The sequence below is a fragment of the Sitophilus oryzae genome, unplaced genomic scaffold, assembly GCF_002938485.1.
Source record: "Sitophilus oryzae breed Bouriz unplaced genomic scaffold, Soryzae_2.0 scaffold_942_pilon_pilon, whole genome shotgun sequence".
NCBI classification, from domain to species: Eukaryota; Metazoa; Arthropoda; class Insecta; order Coleoptera; family Curculionidae; genus Sitophilus; species Sitophilus oryzae.
Window position 1 is genome coordinate 2,772,035 of NW_022147575.1, and position 19,892 is coordinate 2,791,926.

Consider the following 19,892-nt stretch of genomic DNA (forward strand, 5'->3'; position numbering starts at 1 on the left):
AACTGATATCCAACAAGCGTTTAATAAGTTTCACAAAAATTTACAATTTACTTCAGAAAACTATAAAATAACAATGAAATAAACTTCCTTGATATGACTCTTATCAGAAAGGACAGCAAAATTTTGACTAAGTGGTACACAAAACCTACTTGGTCAGGTAGATATCTCAATGGTCACTCCAATCACTCCAAAAGCCAAAAAACTAGTGTCATCATAAGTTTAACTGACCGTGCAATTGCTCTAACATCCCCACAATTTAGACCTACCATATTGAAAAAAATTAGCTAGACTTTAGTTGGGAATAATTATAATATTAAGAAAATCAATCAAATTTTTAAAAAAAGAACTTATAAGTTTTATAACTCAATTTCGATCAGTAATAAAAAAGAAAGTGGTAATACAGAAAAAAACACCTATGTCGCCTTACCATATGTTCACGACCTTTCAGAGAATTTAAAAAATACTCTACAAAAACATAATATAACTGTCTGTCAAAAAACGTATAATAATCTCAACTTTTTGTTTACTAAACTTAAAAGCAAAGTACCAACTATGAAAAGATCAAATGTTATATATTCAATTCCATGTTCTGATTGTCCTAAAATATATATTGGAATGACATCCCAACTTCTCAAGAATAGAATAAATGGTCATAAGTACCAAAAATCAGCAAAAACTGCACTTCACAAACACGAAGAAAATACTAACCACTCTTTTGATTACCATAACACAAAAATAATTAATAGAGACACAAATTATAACAAGTTGGCTATAAAAGAAGTTATAGAAATAAAAAAAACATCCGAACGCCGTTAATGACAAGACTGAAATAGGCCAATTTTACAATATATACAATAACATTTCGATCTAAAAAAATAAACGCTAGATAAGAAAAATAAACGAATCATAGTAGGTACTCTTAATGTAAATATGCGATATAGGACCCTTAATTTTGTGACCAGCAGAAAGACGCATTTATCCAAACAAAAAACAACAAAAAAAAACAAAAAATGCATTCCAAGTGTTGATACGATTCTTAACATACAGTAAACTATTAAAGCAAGACCTGCTGAATAGCACGAACATCCTGAAAAAATAAAAATCTGAAGGTGCGTATCCCTTTTAAATTACATGTTTTCTTGTTTTTTAATTGTATTTGTTAGCTAATTGACTCAATTATATAGTATATTAGTTTAATTTGTTGTATGAATGTTTTTAGTGTTTATTTTGACATTGTAATTTATAATAAAAAAAACATTTTTTAGATAATAAAAACTTTTGAAGATGCCCCGAACTTAAGGGCGAAACGCCAGAAGATGTTTTAAAAAAAACTAAATTTATTATTTATTAACGAACCTAAGCCCAAGAAAATATGACTTTTGTATAGTTATATAAGTCTTTTTTTTTTACTTAAATTATGATAATCTGCAAGTTAAGTCAGTAAAATGACTTAAATCCTTATAATTTCCCTCGAGTCAAGATAACCAGAATTCAATTTAAATACCTATTTTTTAAATGTTAATATTAATTTTTACCCATGATTTTTTATTATCTATAGAAATTTTAAAACATTTTCCAATGCACGTCATCGACGTTGAGTGACAAGCGATGGGACAGCGCTGCCAGATTGTGATGGATTTATGAGATGAATCTTAATTTAAAAGTGACGAACAATATATTTAGTATCTAATTTTTACATATATTTTTTAAGACAGCAGCTACTTGCTACAAATTGAAATAAGTAGAAATAACTTGAAAGTGGTATAATGTGCTTACCAATCAATCTTACTTCTCTGACTGCATTCAAGGGTAATAAAGGACCTTTATTGTCACGTTCGCACAGTCTTGGAAAACACACCACAATTTTCCAAGCTGAGCTATATGCTATTGAAACCTGTGTGCAACTGCTGGTAGAACAGCAATACACCGGGAAAACAATATGCATTTTTTCGGATAGTCAAGCCGCGCTGAAAGCACTTGAGACAACGAAAAGCACGTCTATGACGATTCTTCATCGTAAGAAACTACTCAATATATTAGGAGATAGGAACCAAGTGTCGCTAATATGGATACCGGGACATGTCGGCCTAGAAGGGAATGAACGTGCTAATTCCCTCGCCAAAATTGGTGCAGGCTCGCCATTCGGGGGCCGAGAACCGACACTTAGCGTTCCTAAAAATCTCGCAAGAGACAGGCTCTGTGAATGGGTTAGGGGTGCGACGTGAATGGGTTCCAGAACTGTCATTCCAGTCCCGGAATGGAACATGCCAAGAAAATCCTAGCAGGGCCATCCAAACATAGAACAGGAGAACTCCTAAAGGCCGGTAGGAATGGAGCGCGTACGCTCACTGCAGTGTACACGGGCCACGGCCGGCGGAGATCTCACCTACAGAGGATGGGACTGGTGGAAGACGCCGAATGCCGACTCTGTATGGAAGATGACGAAACAATGAAGCACGTTATGTGTACCTGCCCCGCTGGGGGCAGGACCAGGTTTGAGATGTTTGGTAAACCCATGCTAGACCTATCAGACATAGGAGACATATCGCCCTCAGACATAACGGCCTATGTTAAAAGGCTGGGTCTTGAACTTTGACGCTCTTTGTATATTAGAGCCTGTAGAAACTGAGCCACAATAGGCCTTCGCGGCCGCAGTGGAGGGTCTCATGGGACCCACTCTTAATCAATACAATACAATACACGTTCGCGCTCAAAATATTTATCAGGGAAGCTACAAGTGCTTTGCTTCGACTGTTTAAAGGCTTCGGCATATTTTCAATCCACAATTTCAAAAAATGCAGTAAAAAATCTCGAAAATTTAGTTCTTAAAAGAACTGTTCGTGCTGAGAAGTCCAATTTAAAAGAAAAAAAACTATGAAAGACGGCAAAAAACGACAATAACTCCCAAAAAATCAAAAACGCGATATTATACAAAATAATGGGTGACACTAGGATAATTGTCAAATAATACATAACATTGCTGAACATGGCGCAATGTGACCAACAAGGAGATAATAAAAATCGGTTTAAACTAATTTTTGCAGCCTTAATCTAAATAAAATATCTGTTACAATCATTTGCTCTATAAAGTATAATGAAGAGCTGCTTGGTATTTTAAATTAGTCAACAAATTTAAACATTTTTGCTAAAATTTCATTTACTCAGGTTTATAGGCTTTAGTGTCAATTTCAATGTGATTGATGACGTGCATCGGAAAATGTTTTAAAATTTCTATATATTAATTTATTGTAGGTACAGATTAAAATAAAATATAATGTAAACAACTAAATAAAATTAAATTTCGTGGTACTTTGTACAGGTTGCCCCATTTTTGAGTGTTTTACAGGGTTTCTCGTTTATGAGCAGCGGTACAAAGATACGGTTTTCACAGTTGCTATTTTTTATGAAACTAAAAATGGTAAACACATATTTGATGCCGCTGTTAAAAATTTACGATAAAAATATATAAAAAAAGACTTAAATCTTTTCTAAAAAGACTTAAGTCTCATAAAAGACTTAAATCTTTTAAAATATTTAAGGCTTTCATAAAATGACTTAAGTCGTTAAAAAAGATTTAAATCTTTTTTAGTGGCTTAAATATTTTCGAAAAAGACTTAAATCTTTTTTTAATGACTTAAAACTTTTTCTCTTACGGAAGAAAATTATTTCGGAATCACAAGTCATTTTGAAAATGACTTAAATTTTAAGTCTTAAGTCAGCTTTCAAAATATGACTTAAAATCAAATGATTTAAGTCATTAAAATGATTTTAAGTGAAAAAAATTAAGTTTTCTGTGAGCTTGCAGCTCTGTCGAAATATTTAATGTATTGACAAAAAATAAACATGTTGAGTAGATTGTTATTTGACTGAAATGATAAATTTGGGAACTTTTTACTATTTTAAATTAATAATAAATTTTTCTTCTAAAAAAAGATGCTAAAACAGTTTCTGTTGAACTTTTGGCACAAAAATATGTAAAATTTATGATTTCAGTCGAATAACTATTTAGCAAACATGGTTAATTTATGTCAATAATGGCAAGTATTGGATAATTTAGATTCAAAATAGCTCGAGAACCATTACCTCGATTTTCACCAAGAGATCTTTTTTAAATAAAAAACGTCGTAAATGTATATTTTTTACTTATTAGTGTTATACAGGTACGGAGGAAAAGATATCAGTCTTCCAACCAGTTGGTTAAAAAATATGTTGGTGGCGCCCTCTACAAATAGGAGCCATATTGACATCAAAATCAAATTTCTCATGCCAAAAAACTCCCAGACACCAATTTTCATCTAAATATTAACGTTACTTCAGAAATTATTTAGAAAAAATCGAAATAAAAATGAAACTTCTACACCCTGTATCTCCGAAACTAAGCATTTTAGGAGTACATTTATACGAACTTTTTTACTTATTTTTATCTGCAGAATATGCTGCCGAAGTTTCCGGAATACAGTACGGACCACCCTATATAGTAATTAATATTAGACAATGATTAAAACTAAACATTCTTGTGTAACCTTAGAGGAGTTTCTAATTTAATCTACAAACCAGATTTCAATAAATAACTTTACTTACCGAACATAACTCGTCGGCATATGGTTGCCACATTTTGGTTATATTGTGAACTTCGTATAACACAACGGAGATATAAACTAAAATGCAACCTACTACAGCGATGTTGTTAAGATTTGGACTAGAAAGCTGAAATATAAAAATATTCAGTAAGTTCTCGTTAAGATGTAAAAAGATGTACTTGTAAAATGTAAGCAGATCGAAAAATAATTCTAGTGTCTGTATTTTATATTTCTAATAGCTGTTATATGATTAATTGATAAAATGCCAAATAATTCATATGTACTTACTTTTACTGTCTTCAACTGTCGAAATCTCATATTGAAATATAAGAATACTAGAGATATCGCTATACCCATCAAAGAAATTCCACAAATTATAATATACAGAGCGTTTGGTATATTAACTAAAATAAGGTAAAATTAAATCCAATATTACCAACAAAATTACCTGACTTTTCACGTAGTCTAAGAGCTAGCAACATTTTCGAGAAAGTATTTTAAGACGTCTGGCTCTTTGATATATCTTTTACTATGCTCTCTGGAACAGCATGCGGCCCGAAACCCGTTGCGTTCACTACTGCGCATCGGAAGAAAATCCTATATTTTTTGTTAATTTAGTCCTATAAATTCTAGTATTGAATATAAATCAAACATGTCTCCATAGCGCGGTGCGTAGAGTTTCCGACCACAAACCGATGGTTCAGAGTTCGAATCCAGATCAGGGCTATAATAAATATATTTAATAATTCTAGTGATTCAAAAAAACAAATATTTAATACTTTACTATCAGAATATAAACGAAAATAAAATAAAAAAGTATTTGCCCTGACCCGGATTCGAACTCTGAATCATCGGTTCGTGGTCGGAAACTCTACGCACTGCGCTATGGAGACATGTTCGATTTATATTCAATACTAGAATTTAAAGGACTAATAAAAATATAGGATCCTCTTTCAATGCGCAGTAGGGAACGCAACGTTTACCGGCAGCTAGACGAGCCGCATGCTGTTCTAGAGAGCATAGTAAAAGATATATCAAAGAGCCAGACGTCTTAAAATACTTGTTTTTCCGACGTTGCTAGCTCTCGTACTATACGGTTTTGTTTGTTTACTTAGATACAAACAAGTCACAATATACATGGTGGTCCGAACTGTATTCCGGAGACTTCGGCAGCATATTCTGAGAATAAAAATAAGTAAAAAAATACGTATAAATGTATGTCCGAAAATGCTTAGTTTCTGAGATACAGGATGTAGAAATTTCATTTTTATTTCGATATTTTCCAAATAATTTCTGAAGTAACGTCAATATTTGGTTGAAAATTGGTTTCTGGGAGTTTTTGACATGAGAAATTTGCTTTTGATGTCAATATGTCTCCTACTTGTAGAGGGCGCCACCTACATATTTTTTAACTGTATTGAAGAGTAATAACTTTTCGTCTGTACCTGTATAAAACTACTGAGTAAAAAAATATACATTTAAGATGTTTCTTACGTAAAAAAGATATCTTGGTAAAAATCGCTATGGGTAATGATTCTCGAGATATTTGGAATTGAAATTTATCAATACCTGTCGTCACTGACATAAATTAAACATATGTTGACTAAATTGTTATTAGATATTAATTTGTATCATAAATTTGAAATGTTTTTGTGCTCAAAGTTCAGCAGAAACAGTTTTATCATCATTTTTTAAATAGTAAAAATCGCTATGAGTAATGGTTCTCAAGATATTTGGAATCAAAATTATCAATACCTGTCATCATTGATATAAATTAAACATGTTGACTAAATGGTTATTAGACTGAAATATCACATTTCAAATAAATTTGAAATGTTTTGTGCCAAAAGTTCAACAGAAACTGTTTTATCATCATTTTTTCGAAAAAAAATTTATGATTAATTAAAAAAAATAAAAAGTTCCCAAATATATAACTTCAGTCAAATACCTATCTACTCAACATGTTTATTTTTTGTCAATAATGACATGTATTGACTAGTTCCATTCTAAATATCTTGAGAACGATTGCTCGTAACAATTTTTACAAAGAGATATTTTTTACGTAAAAAATCACGGAAATGTATATTTTTTCACTCAGTAGGTTGATACAGGTACAGACAAAAAATTATTACTCTTCAAACCAGTTAAGACACATGTACGTGGCGCCCCTGACAAATAAGAGTCATATTGACATCAAAATCAAATTTCCCATATCAAAAAACTCCCAGACACCAATTTTCATCCAAATATTGACGTTACATCAGAAATTATTTGAAAAAAATCAAAATAAAAATCACCCTGTATCTCTGAAACTAAGCATTTTAGGACATACATTTATACGAACTTTTTTACTTATTTTTATATGTTGCCAAAGTTTCCCGAATACAATTTGGATCAACCTATAAAATAATTGTCGGCCAGCTGGATAATATGAATAAGCTGTGGTTAGAACGATTTTTTATATTAATTATTTAAAAATATATTCTGTTTAATAATATATAAAGCTGGCCATGTCTTACCCAGTGTCTCTTTTAAAATTCGTTGAGCAATCGGTATCAGTCCATTATACCAGTAAATCTTTTGGCAGCCATTGCAAGCGAAATTCAGTTTATCTTTAATTGAATCGTATAACGCCACATCAGTTATGCGGCCGTCTGAAAATTGAGTTCAACGTTCATTTCACTTTAGAATTGATTGAAAAAGACATTTAGTCAATTAAAAAGAGCATAGTGCGATTCCCCAGATCATTTCACCAGCCAAAAATAATGTCTATATTGTCTATGCTCGAAAACCTATATTATCAACTTCTATAATTGCAAATTGTTGGTAACAAGTTCATTTCGCTCATAAAAATGAGCAAAGGCATGTTTTGACATGAAACAAAGAACAAAATGCTCCGTTTGATTGAAAGGTTCCGATTGATAAATTATGTTGTAGGAAAATTTGCTCATAAAATTATTGCACAGGGCGTTTTAACCCTGTATAACAAGCAAAATCTAAAATTTATAAAGAAAATGAGTTTACGAACTAAAGTTGATATACAAGGTAATCCGAACTGTATTCCGAAAACTTCGGCAGCATATTCTCCAGATAAAAATAAGTAAAAAAGTTCATATAAGTGTATGTCCTAAAATGCTTAGTTTCGGAGATACAGGGTGTAGAAGTTTCATTTTTAGTTCGTTTTTTGTTCAAGTAATTTCTGAAGTAACGTCAGTATTTGTATGAAAATTGGTGTGTGGTAGTTTTTTGACATGGGAAATTTGTTTTTGATGTCAATATGATTCTTATTTGTAGGAGGCGCCACCTACATGTGTTTTATCTCTTTTGAAGAGTAATAACTTTTCATCCGTACCTGTATAAAACTACCGAGTGAAAAAATATACATTTTCGTGACTTTTTACGCAAAAAATGCCTCTTGGTAAAAATTGCTACGAGTAACCATTCTCAAGATATTTAGAATGGAAATAGTCAATACATATTATTATTGACAAAAAATAAACACTCAACGCGTGTTTATAATTATTTGCCTGAAATAATAAATTTGGGAAATTTATATTTTTTTAAATTAATCATAAATTTTTCCGCAAAAAATAATGATAAACGGTTTGTGTTAATTTTTTTTTAAAGTTATGATTTCAGTCTAATAACTATTTAGTCAACATATTTAATTTAGGTCAATGATGAAAGGTATTCATAATTTCGATTCCAGTTATCTCGGGAGCCATAACTCATAGCGTTTTTTACAAGAGAATTTTTTACGTAAAACGTCATAAATGTACATTTTTTTACTCAGTAGTCTTATACAGGTACGGACAAAAAGTTATTACCATTCAAACCTGTTAAAAAATATGTATGTGGCGCCCTCTAGAAGTAGGAGTCATATTAACATCAAAATTTCTCATGTCAAAAAACTCTCACACAATTTTCATCCAAATATTGACGTTACTTCATAAATTATTTGGAAAGAATCTCGAAATAAAAATGAAACATCTACACTCTGTTTTTCCGAAACTAAGCATTTTAGGACATACATGTATACGAACATTTTTACTTATTGTTATCTTCAGAATATGCTGCCGAAGTTTCCGGAATACAGTTCGGACCACCCTGTATTTATATACAGTTTAAAACTATAAAAAAATATAACATTTTATATTTGACAAAAAAAAATCCAGTTAAATTTCTTTTGCAGACGCAAAACATACTGTTTTTTTTCAAGGTATGAAAAAAATTCCTTAATGAATACAATTTAAATTTAATGGTTTCAAGTGGTGTTTTAACGCGAATTATGTTTGTGCATTTGCTCATGTTTATAGCGTATTATGTATTCAGTTCACGACCGTAAAACTACTTGAGTTAATTAGTACATTAAACGCTACTGAAAGCCCAAAATGAATACGTGTATTTATGATCTTAATATTTTTTTAGGATAATGCTGTTTTAATACCTAAATTAAAGTAGATTTTCAAGTTAATTAATTCCTGAATATGTGTTTTACCGAATAAGTGCGATAAATAGGATTCATTATATTCTGATGCAGTGGGAAATAATCATATAAATACCGAAAATTAGACTATAAACGTTGATTTTAAATATACACTCACCGCCACGAAAAACAGGCACCTTAACATTTTGATGTTAGTAACATTCAAAATGTTAGATGTACTTTAATGTTTAATATATTTTGTTCTAGTAGGCCAATTTTGATGATTTTTTAAGCAATATGTAGCTAAATTATTGTACTTTTTAGTATCTCTTTCTAAATTAAAAATACAAGTTTCATCTGCCAATTATACGAGGGAAAACAAAGTGTTGATATTTTGGTGAAAGTATTGACCAGCCCTGAAAATATTTGTTCTTATTTAAGACTCCCCTGTATAATATTTCCATTTAAAAATAGGAATAATTATTTAATATTTTATAGTTTTGGGAGAGTTTAAAATGTGTGGCAAATTTAGTTTTTAAATTATCATATATTTAAGAAACCACTGTGTATATAGAAAATTACATTTTGGTATTTATGAAATGAAAAATTTACTGATCTAAAAAATATTAGTAATCATTTAAAATTATACAACCTTATTTTGAAAATATGTTTGAATATCTCCGTATATTGACTAAAAGGGCAGAATATCATACATACAAATCATACTTTATTCATGACCGTTTACCTTGAATCTGGCTGATTACAAAATCTCCTACTCTATCAGCACCAGTAAATTTTATCGGACCCTTAAAATAAAATAATTTGAAAGTGAAAAATATTGATATCTTAATGAAAAACTTACAGATATGCCAATAAATTCCAAGTTTCTCATTGTTTTTACAAATAAACAGGCCATTTCTTTGTTATTGTAGTTAAAATCTTCCAACATACCCACATGACTTTCTCTTAAAGTCAAAGCCATGGTCCAAATAGCATCGTAAGCCAGTCTGGCATTTTTGGTCTCACCAGTTTCCGATAATAAACGGTACAGTTCATAAGTTTCCTATAAAAAATACAATAGTTTATATATTTTTTTTACAAAAAAATACAATTTGAAAAGTCGGTTGGCTGGATATTAATAAGCTGTTAATAAACTATTTAGGTGGTCCAAACTGTATTCCGGCAACTTTGGTAGTAATAATAATAATAATAATAAATGCCTTTATTGTCAAAAAATTTTTCAATTTGTAGACAAAGGTAAACTAACAAACAAAGTAAAAAAACAAGGTACACAAACAAACAAACAAAAGATAATACAAAACATTATACAAATAATATTGTCAGTCTTATTGTTAAAATAAACATTTATAAATGTTTATAATGTCAAAGAACAAAAAAATAAAAATAATATTCAAAAATATTTAGCTAGTTTATAGTAAAATATCAATGACCTCTAAATAAATTCATTTCGATGTCATTAGTAAATATAGCAATAGCAAACATTAGACCAGTGTTTACAAGATCAAATTTGATTTTCAAAATATAATTCATTTACGGCGTAGAAAGCCTTGTCTAGTAAATAAGAATTCAATGCTTTGCGAAATGAAAAAAATGATGTTATGGATTTGATTTCAAATGGCAGGTGATTGTGCATTTTTTTCGAGTTGTATAATATTGAACTTTTAACTAACCCTGAGCGTGGGGTAGGTAGATAAAGATCTTGCTCCGCGTTCCTGAGTAGATAAGTGTGAGATGGTCTTTCTTGAGAAGGTGATACATGTTTACGTATTAGGCAAACGGATTCAAATATAAATAAGGAAGGAAGAGTCAATATTTTTAATTTTTTAAAAAAGTCCTGGCAATGAGTTCTGCTGTTTAGACCCAGTGAATATCGAACAGCTCTCTTCTGGAGCCTGAAAATGCGGTCAAATTGAGTCGCACAACACGTACCCCAGAATGGAAGGTAGTATATTCTGCAGATAAAAATAAGTAAAAAGAGTTCGTATAAAAAATGTATGTCCGAAAATGCTTACTTTCGGCGATACAGGGTGTAGAAGTTCCATTTTTATTTCTATTTTTTCTAAATAATTTCTGAAGTACCATCAATATTTCGACGAAAATTGGTGTTTGGATGTTTTTTGACATGAGAAATTTGATTTTGACATCAATGTGACTCCTACTTGTAAAGGACGCCACCTACATATTTTTTAACTAGTTGAAAGAGTAATAACTTTTCGTTAGTACCTGTATAAAACTACTGAGTAAAAAATACAAATTTACGACGTTTTTATGCAAAAAAAGTTTTTGGTAAATCGCTACAAGTAATTTTTCTCGAGATATTTAAAATCTAAATTAAATATGTTGACTAAATATAGTTATTATACTGAAATTATAAATTTGAAATGTTTTTGTGCTAAAAGTTCAACAGAAACTGTTTTATCATCATTTTTTCGAAGAAAAATTTATGATTAACTGAAAAAAATAAAAGTTCCCAAATTTATAATTTCGGTAAAATATTTATTTTTGTCAATAATAACAAGTATTGACTATTAACGTTCTAAATATGTTGAGAACGGCTGCTCGTAGCGATTTTTACTAAGAGACATTTTTTTACGTAAAAACTCACAGAAATGTATATTTTTTCACTCAGTAGTTTTATACAGGTACGGACGAAAAGATATTACTCTTCAAAACAGTTAAAACACAAGTAAGTAGCGCCGGCTACAAATAGGAGTCATATTGACATCAAAATCAAATTTCTCATGTCAAAAAACTTCCAGGTACCAATATTCATATAGATATTGATGTTACTTCAGAAATTATTTGGAAAAAATCGAAATAAAAATGATACTTCTACACTCTGTATCTCCGAAACTAAGCATTTTAGGACATACATTTACACAAACTTTTTTACTTATTTTTATCTGCAGAATATGCTGTCGAAGTTTCCGGAATACAGTTGGACCATCCTGTATATCATTTCTTCAAAAAAGTCCTTGCACTGTAAGAATATGTTTTTTATAAAAGACGAAAACATTTTTACCCGAGATAAAAACTTTTTGACTAAAATTAAAGAACTAAAACCATGAAAAATTAATTTAAAGACATTGATAATCGTATACAGACAAGTTATGAACTTCATATTAACTTACATTCTTTGTTTCATTAAATAACTGATCCCGACGGAGCTTATCAAAATCTCCCACCGTGATTACGCCTTCGGTAGCTTGTTTTAATTTTACCTGGCTGCAACCAGATGTTCCTTCCCACCATTTATCTTCTTGCCTTTCCAAGATCCATACATATTCATTGCCGTACATATTCAGCTCGTATATCTAGATTAATATAACAAATTAATGTTTTATTATAAAACAACACTGTCGATTATTTTATTTAATGTATTACCGAACAAAACTATCTTGGAAACTTATTTTTTTATTCTACCTTATATATGTAAATCATAGACTTAAAATAAAATATAGACTACACTATTTACATCTCAACGCGGACAAACAACCTTTTTTGTACACATGTTTACTTCTGGGTACAGTCGACCGAGCCTTCCTCATCCAGCCTATGTTGTCACGTCTTTAATATTATCAATATTTTTTTTCTTGTTATACACATATATTGAGATATTAATACTACAGTTTAATAAAGTAGGTTTTAATATTCCAGAGATGTATTAAATAGTCCTTATACTACTAAATTATAAGTCGGATACTGTTTAAAAAGGCTAAGTTCTTTACAATATGACAACACCGATTAGAGGCGAGGGAGCCTATTCATTCATTTATTACCTTGTAGTACGTGTTGCACGTGTGCGGTAAAGCTTTGTTGCCGCTATCTCCCCGGTTGTATTAACGCATTTTCTTAGCTTGTAGTCCTTAAGTGTTTATTTTATTGACTTTTTCTGTTCAAGAACTATAAAATGTGGTTCGCCAGTGCCTAATTTGCAAGAAATTTGACTTAAATAATCCAATTAAGTCTTGAAACGACTTTCGACCTTTAGGCAACTCTTAATTTACCCATTAGGAGTCAGTGGCGTTGTTGTAGAAAGGCGCTTATTTAGATAATATTTTAGTAAAATGTAAAATCTGAATTTTTTCTCTTACATTACAATATTGACTTACTTACATTGTAACAAAATCATAATTATAACCCTGTTAATAATTAATAATGTTTTTATTAAAAATATATTCCGGTTTATTTTAAAATTATCTTCAGAATCTAAAATAACATACAAGAATTTTAAAATGATATTACATTATGAAACAATATTTTTTAAGATACCGGGTCGTCTCAAAAGTGGCTCACCCCTATAACTTTTTTATTTTTTCAGATACAAAAAAAAATTGTATGTTAGTAGGTATATGACATAAATTAGGATTTATTGACGTATTCAATTGTTTTTGGTCTCTTCCTGTTTCACCGAAATGATTACATCTTTTGATTTTTAAAGGCACCCTCGGTATATTGCTACTTTATTCGATAAAAAATGACACTCTGAATAGAATGACTATCATATGTCAACTTTTGACATTGTCGCTTAAAAACAAATCGTATTTTAAATTTCAATCTAGGGTGCCATGGTGTTGTTAAAAACACTAAGTTTTAATCAAGGAGCCTTGGAAAAATAGTTTTGATCGTCTAATGGGTTTCGTGTCTTGTTTAGGCCGGTTAAAAGATGTACAAATCGTAGTTTTAATCATACATATGTCAATTTTTTCAAATGGAACAAGGGAGACTCATTAGCATATTTGGAAAAAGCATTTTTTTATGAATATATTGATACCACACACTTGGTATTTCGAGTCAAATTGTCGTTATGAACCGCGTGTTACAATTACAATTAAACCATATGCGAAAATGTCAAAAGTTGACATATTATGCTATGTCATTCTATTCAGAAATCAATATTATTATTAAAAATTAAATTGTTATCATTTTCTATCGAATAAAGTAGAAATATACCGAGGGTGCATTTAAAAATTAAAAGTTATATTCATTTCGGTGAAACAGAAAGTGACCAAAAACAATTGAATGCGTCAATCAATCCTAATTTATGTAATTTTTTATTTGAAAATATAAAAAAATTATGAGGATGAGCCACTTTTGGAACGCACCCGGTATAATAAAGACAGTACCGAGTTAAATAAATGTAGTTTTCATATTATCCACTTCCTATCACCTTCCTTGCTTTAATGGAACAGATTTATGTTTTCTCTAATTTACATAATAAGACGTCACTTAACCAGAAAAAAAATTACAAAAATCATATTTTTTTTCTCTCCCTGTCGCCGATTCTATTATATCTGTGAAATAGATCCTGTTTTGATTAATATTAGGGGTTGTAAATGTTTGACTAAAATTAATAATTTATTATTAATTTCAAAAATTACGTAATTTCGATTATAAAATTTCTTCTATAACGTGTATTTTATTATTTTTATCCTTTTTGGACTCTAAGACGTTTTTTTCTAAACTTTTATTCAAAAAACCTGTCCTAAATCTTAATAAAATATTTAAATACGATATATTTTTAATTTAATTATAGCTTCATTAAAATAAAAAAGTTACCCGGCTATGATACGGAGAGTTCAGGTGTACTTGAGAAACGAAAGACAGTGTTGTGTTTTCGGCAGAGTCGTCAGGGAACGACCGTTATGACAGAGACAACCTATCTATCGCTCGTGTCGCACTCGTTATAACCTAAAACAATAACACAACAATAACAAGACGTTGTCTGACCGCATGTTCCAGCTATTTATGAATGAGATGCTCAGTCTATATTTTATTTTAAGTCTATGATGTAAATCATATTATTTGTATCTGATATAAATACCGGGTGCGTCTCAAAAGTGCCTCACCCCTATAACTTTTTTGTTTTTTCAGTTAAAAAAACGAGATTTGGTATGTTAGCATATGACATAAATTAGTCACTTTCTGTTTTAACGGAAATGACTACAACTTTTGATTTTTAAATGGCACCCTAGGTATTTTTTGACTTTATTTGATAGAAAATTCCACACATGTAATTTTTAACCAATCAAAACGTGTTTTTTTGACAAATCACCATGGCAACGGATAAATTTTAGTGAAAATGTTTTCCTTGTGGGGTAGCCAACAGCGAATTATACTGGAAATTTTTTGACGTTTATAATGACAGAATATCTTTTTGAGAGTCTGGTTTTTATTTGCTTACATGATAATTTTGATACATTTCAATTATAAAGCTGAGATGGAAGTTTGTAAACTGCTTCCATACGCTTGACTTCGATTTCCTAGTATTCGCGGGTGTCAACTGCTTAATCTCCTGGCGAATATTTTCATTGCTTTCATGACCGAAGCGAAACCTTTTTTAAGCCGTGCCGCTTGACAGCTTCAAAACTGAAATAGTTTTTAGGTTTGTGTGTCACTTAGTTACCATAGTAACTAAATAATGAAGTCGACCAAAAATCGAAAAATACATTTTAATTATTTGATTTTCAAACACAATTTGGTGTGGAATTTTCTTACCGAATACCACACGCGGTCAAATTAAATCCTAAAATTTTTTCTCGCTCATGAATATTTTTAGAAAATTATCCCTCGTCTTCGACTCGGCAAAATTTCCGGAAATAATTTGACCTCTAGTGGTATTACTAGTGAAAATAACACTCTGCATTGAATGACATATCACATGTCAACTTTTGACAATTTCGCATATGGTTTATTTGAAATTATAACTTGCGGTTCGAAACGAAAATTTGACTCGACATACCAAGTGTATGGTATCAAATTATTCGTAAAAAAATGCTTTTTCCAAATATGCTAACCCTCGTTCCATTTAAAAATATTGAGATATGATTAAAAATACGATTTAAGGATTTTCTAATTGGCCAGGACAAGGCACTAAAAACATTAGACGATCAAATCTGGTTTTCCAAGGCTCCTTGAATAAGAATTAGTGTTTTTAACATAGCCATGGTACTCTAAATTGGATTTTAAAATACGATTTTTTATTACGCGAGAATGTCAAAAGTTGACATATGATATGTCATTCTATTCAGAATGTCATTTTCTATCGAATAAAGTAAAAAATACGAAGGGTGCCATTTAAAAATCAAAAGTTATAGTCATTTCCGATGAAACAGGAAGTGACCGAAAAGAATTGAATACGTCAATAAATCCTAATTTATGTCATATACTAACATACCAAATCCAGTTTTTTTATTTGAAAAAACAAAAGAGTTATAAGGGTGAGCCACTTTTAAAACGCACCCGGTATACATATAACCTTTTCGGAATTCGGGGCCACTGTGTAGTCGTGTGTTAACTTAATTATTTTTGAATTTTGGCAATGATCTTCACTTGTAACGAAAAAGTTAAAACAGTTTTAAGTCAGTTTGCGCTAACTGTAGATAACGTTTTTTATAACTCAAATCAAATCTCAAAGCTTTAGTCATTTCCGGTGTCAAAAGCTGTAGTCATTTCCGGTGAAACAGGAAGTGACCAAAAAATAATTGAATACGTCAATCATTCCTAATTTATGTCATATACTAACATATTAATTTTCGTTTTTTATCTGAAATAATAAAAAGTTATAGGGGTGTGTCACTTTAGAGACGCACCCGGTATAGGATATAGGTCATTAGATCTAAAAATTATGTCTATTAAAAATTTTAAAACATCTGAAACGGCTATATTTTACCAAGAACAATCATGCTGTGTAACAAATTAAGATTTTTTATTATAAATAAAATTACAAATTTAACTGAAAAAAAAAATAAAAAAATAGGAGTTACCGGTTGACAAAAAACTATATACAGTATGTCCCCAGATTGTCTTTACAAGAGGACACAACTTTTTTATTAATGATATATTGAAAATAATGCATTGTTCATTAAAATTTCTGCTTGTTCTAAAATGGTTAATTCCGTTTATGTTTTCCAAATTTCCACATCATTTTAGAGACAATTTAAAAAAAAATTGGTCAAGTGCGAATCGGACTCGTGCACGAAGGTTTCCGTACCATTCATTATCTATACAACATTAGACACTAAGTTATTATAAACTTTTTTTCCGATTTAGCTGAAATTTTGAATGCGCGTATAAGTAATTTAAAAAAAATGAAGAAACACATTACTAAACTTTGTATTAATCAATAATAAATATATAAAAATATGTAAAAATAAAAAAAAAACGATTAAAAAAAGTCGCCTTTACTAGGATTCGAACCTGCCATACTATACCGCTCCAACGTCATAGCAGCGTAAAGTCCTAACGCTTTAACCACGCGGCCACCGAGAACTTGAAAGATTCTATGTAAAATTCTTACTTAAAAGGTAATGTTTAGTGAAAGTACTTTTTCATTTATAAAGATTTATTTAATTCTGTTTTTAGTATTTGTTCTTATAGCGGCAACATAGATACATTATCTGTAAAAATTTCAACTGTCTAGCTAAAACGGTTCATAAGATAGACTTTGGATAGACCTTTGTGACCGACCGACGGACGGACGGACGGACAGCGAAGTCTTAGTAATAGGGTTCCCGTTCTTACCCTTTGGGTACGGAACCCTAAAAACATGAAAATATGATTGTTTTTTTTTCTAAAAGTCCTAAAAATCAAAAAGCTATGGTAATATAATTCAGGTTTCATTGTTTGATAGATGGTTATTATATTTATTTTGATTAAAGTCATATTTTTTGCTGTTGTTAAACGGAAAAGTATCACATTTTCCGATAACTATTATCATCCTTTCCCTAGCATTGAACAAGAATTGAACTAAATAAAATTTGTGCTTCTTGGACATTTTAAAACAGCAAATAATATGACGTTAATTAAAATTCTATCAATAACAATCTATCAAATGAAAACGAAATTACATTACCATAGAAACGCGTTTTTATTTTTAGGACTTTCAACCTTTCAACCATATTTTCATGCTTTTTTTAATTTTCTCTAAAACAGTATGGATATTTGAAAAAGTTTAAGCGGGATTAACTATTTCAGGACAAGCAAACATTTTTTATGAAGAATGTATTTTTCTTAAAATGTCAATAATAAAAAGTTTTTCCTATTGTAAAGACAATCCGGGGACATACTGTATACTACTGCAAATTATACAGGGTGAGTCTTAAATTAGAGCAAATATTTTTAGTCCCTAAAACACTTTTTTAGTTTTTTTCGCAAAAAAAGTTTTTGAAAATTTTGAATTTTGTATACTTACGGCACAAAATATTTTAGAAGCCATTTTTGAAGAAAAACTGCTTATTATTATGCGTATATCCAAACTCTAAAATAAAAGAAATATTTATTTTGGTATCATTCCTATGTTTCAAAATATTGTTTTAATATTTATTCTATCAAAAATACTTTTTGGTATGTAAAGTTATTTTTCAGACAACAGAAGACAAAAAATGTATTAATACTAGAAGGATCAATTGTTTTGTGAAAGTCAAATATTAAAGAGCTTAGCAAAACATAAACACCCCAAATCTCGTTGAAATCGGAATAACGGTTATTAAAATATCTGAAAAAATGTGTTTATTTTTTATAGTTTGTTGCCCTCTAACGGACAAACCAAGCACTTTTGTATAGAGGTAAATTGGGTCCAATGAACTTATTTTGATTCCAAAAATACGTAATAGTTCGTTTTTTGTTCATGGATTATTTGGACACCCTGTATATCCAGAATATCAAAAAAACTTTTTTTAATATTGTCTGTATTCAAATGCCCAAATAAAAATTCCAAGAAGTCCCAAAACGCTTAGAGACTAAGTCATATTTTATTTTTGACCTGCTTTTATTTTTCCGAATTCTCATAAATCTTTATATTTCACTGCCCTTTTATTATTGTGGACCTTGGCTACATAAACTTTAGTTTTACATGTAAAATTTTTATTATTTTCTTTATTGTTATGCTCGATAGGATGAAATGAACAAGGCAGAGCACGTGATTATGATAGGGTATAATATTGCTAAGTTGTTTATTAAATTTTAGTACCACTGCAATCGTTTTAATAATATATTATTAAATATCTACAGTAAATTAGAACACTAGTTCCCCACAATGCACTAAAACACTTTAGTTTAACATTGGAGGTGCAGACGTGCGTTTCGCTAACCAAGTTAACAACTATTTTCTTAAAAAAAATATGAGGAATCACATCCTCAAATTTTTTAGACTATTTAGGAAGCAGCCTTCAAAATGTCAAAACAGAGTTATCTATTAACAACTTTGAATAAAAAGATTAAGAATGGAGCTAATGAAAATTGAATATATTATAAAAAAAATTAAATCGCTTAAAATATTAATGTTAAGTGGATTTCATAAATGATCGGTTTACTACACGTATGTGTATATTATACTACTAGCGTGTACCAGCGACTTCGTTCGCGTCGAATTAATCATTTGTAATGGTGATGATAATAAAGCAAAGCAAGAATTTCCATTGACATACAAACTGGATAAAATTTTCTCACATTTATGTCAGCATGAGATAAAACAATATGGCGATATTATTATATAACTTGGTAATATTTGAGGGGTAGTTTCATCTCGTTGGAATTTAATAATAATAATAGCTCCCGTATATAGCGTTTAACGCCTTGGGAGTAGCAAGGTACAGCTTACTATACTAGAGCCGTTCGGTATACAAGGAAGGTAATGTGGCTAGCACTACCCTTCAACCGCCTATTATTACCTCAGGATTGTGAATCCCAAGTACTCATTTAAGGCTGAGTCGACCTAGGTACCCAAACTATTTTTATTTTAATAAAAATAGTCGGCTGATGAAATGCCGGGTGTGGGAATCGAACCCACATCTTGAGATGGGTAGACGAGAGCCTGTATCTACGCCACCGGGCACCTACTTCGTTGGAATTTGACTTTCGAAATA

General features: G+C 30.3%; 1 protein-coding gene across 1 annotated transcript in view; it reads right to left on the reverse strand.

The window, feature by feature from the left end:
• LOC115890977 (gamma-aminobutyric acid type B receptor subunit 2) overlaps positions 1–19,892 on the reverse strand; it is a 43,199-nt gene that overhangs the window by 8,331 nt on the left and 14,976 nt on the right. The window contains exons 5-11 of the mRNA XM_030911351.1: positions 18,221–18,286; positions 12,159–12,341; positions 9,869–10,069; positions 9,752–9,812; positions 7,100–7,234; positions 4,869–4,984; positions 4,582–4,707 (exon numbers count right to left, since the gene is read on the reverse strand). Coding sequence (XP_030767211.1) covers positions 4,582–4,707; positions 4,869–4,984; positions 7,100–7,234; positions 9,752–9,812; positions 9,869–10,069; positions 12,159–12,341; positions 18,221–18,286 — 888 coding nt within the window. The remainder of the gene's footprint in view (positions 1–4,581; positions 4,708–4,868; positions 4,985–7,099; positions 7,235–9,751; positions 9,813–9,868; positions 10,070–12,158; positions 12,342–18,220; positions 18,287–19,892) is intronic.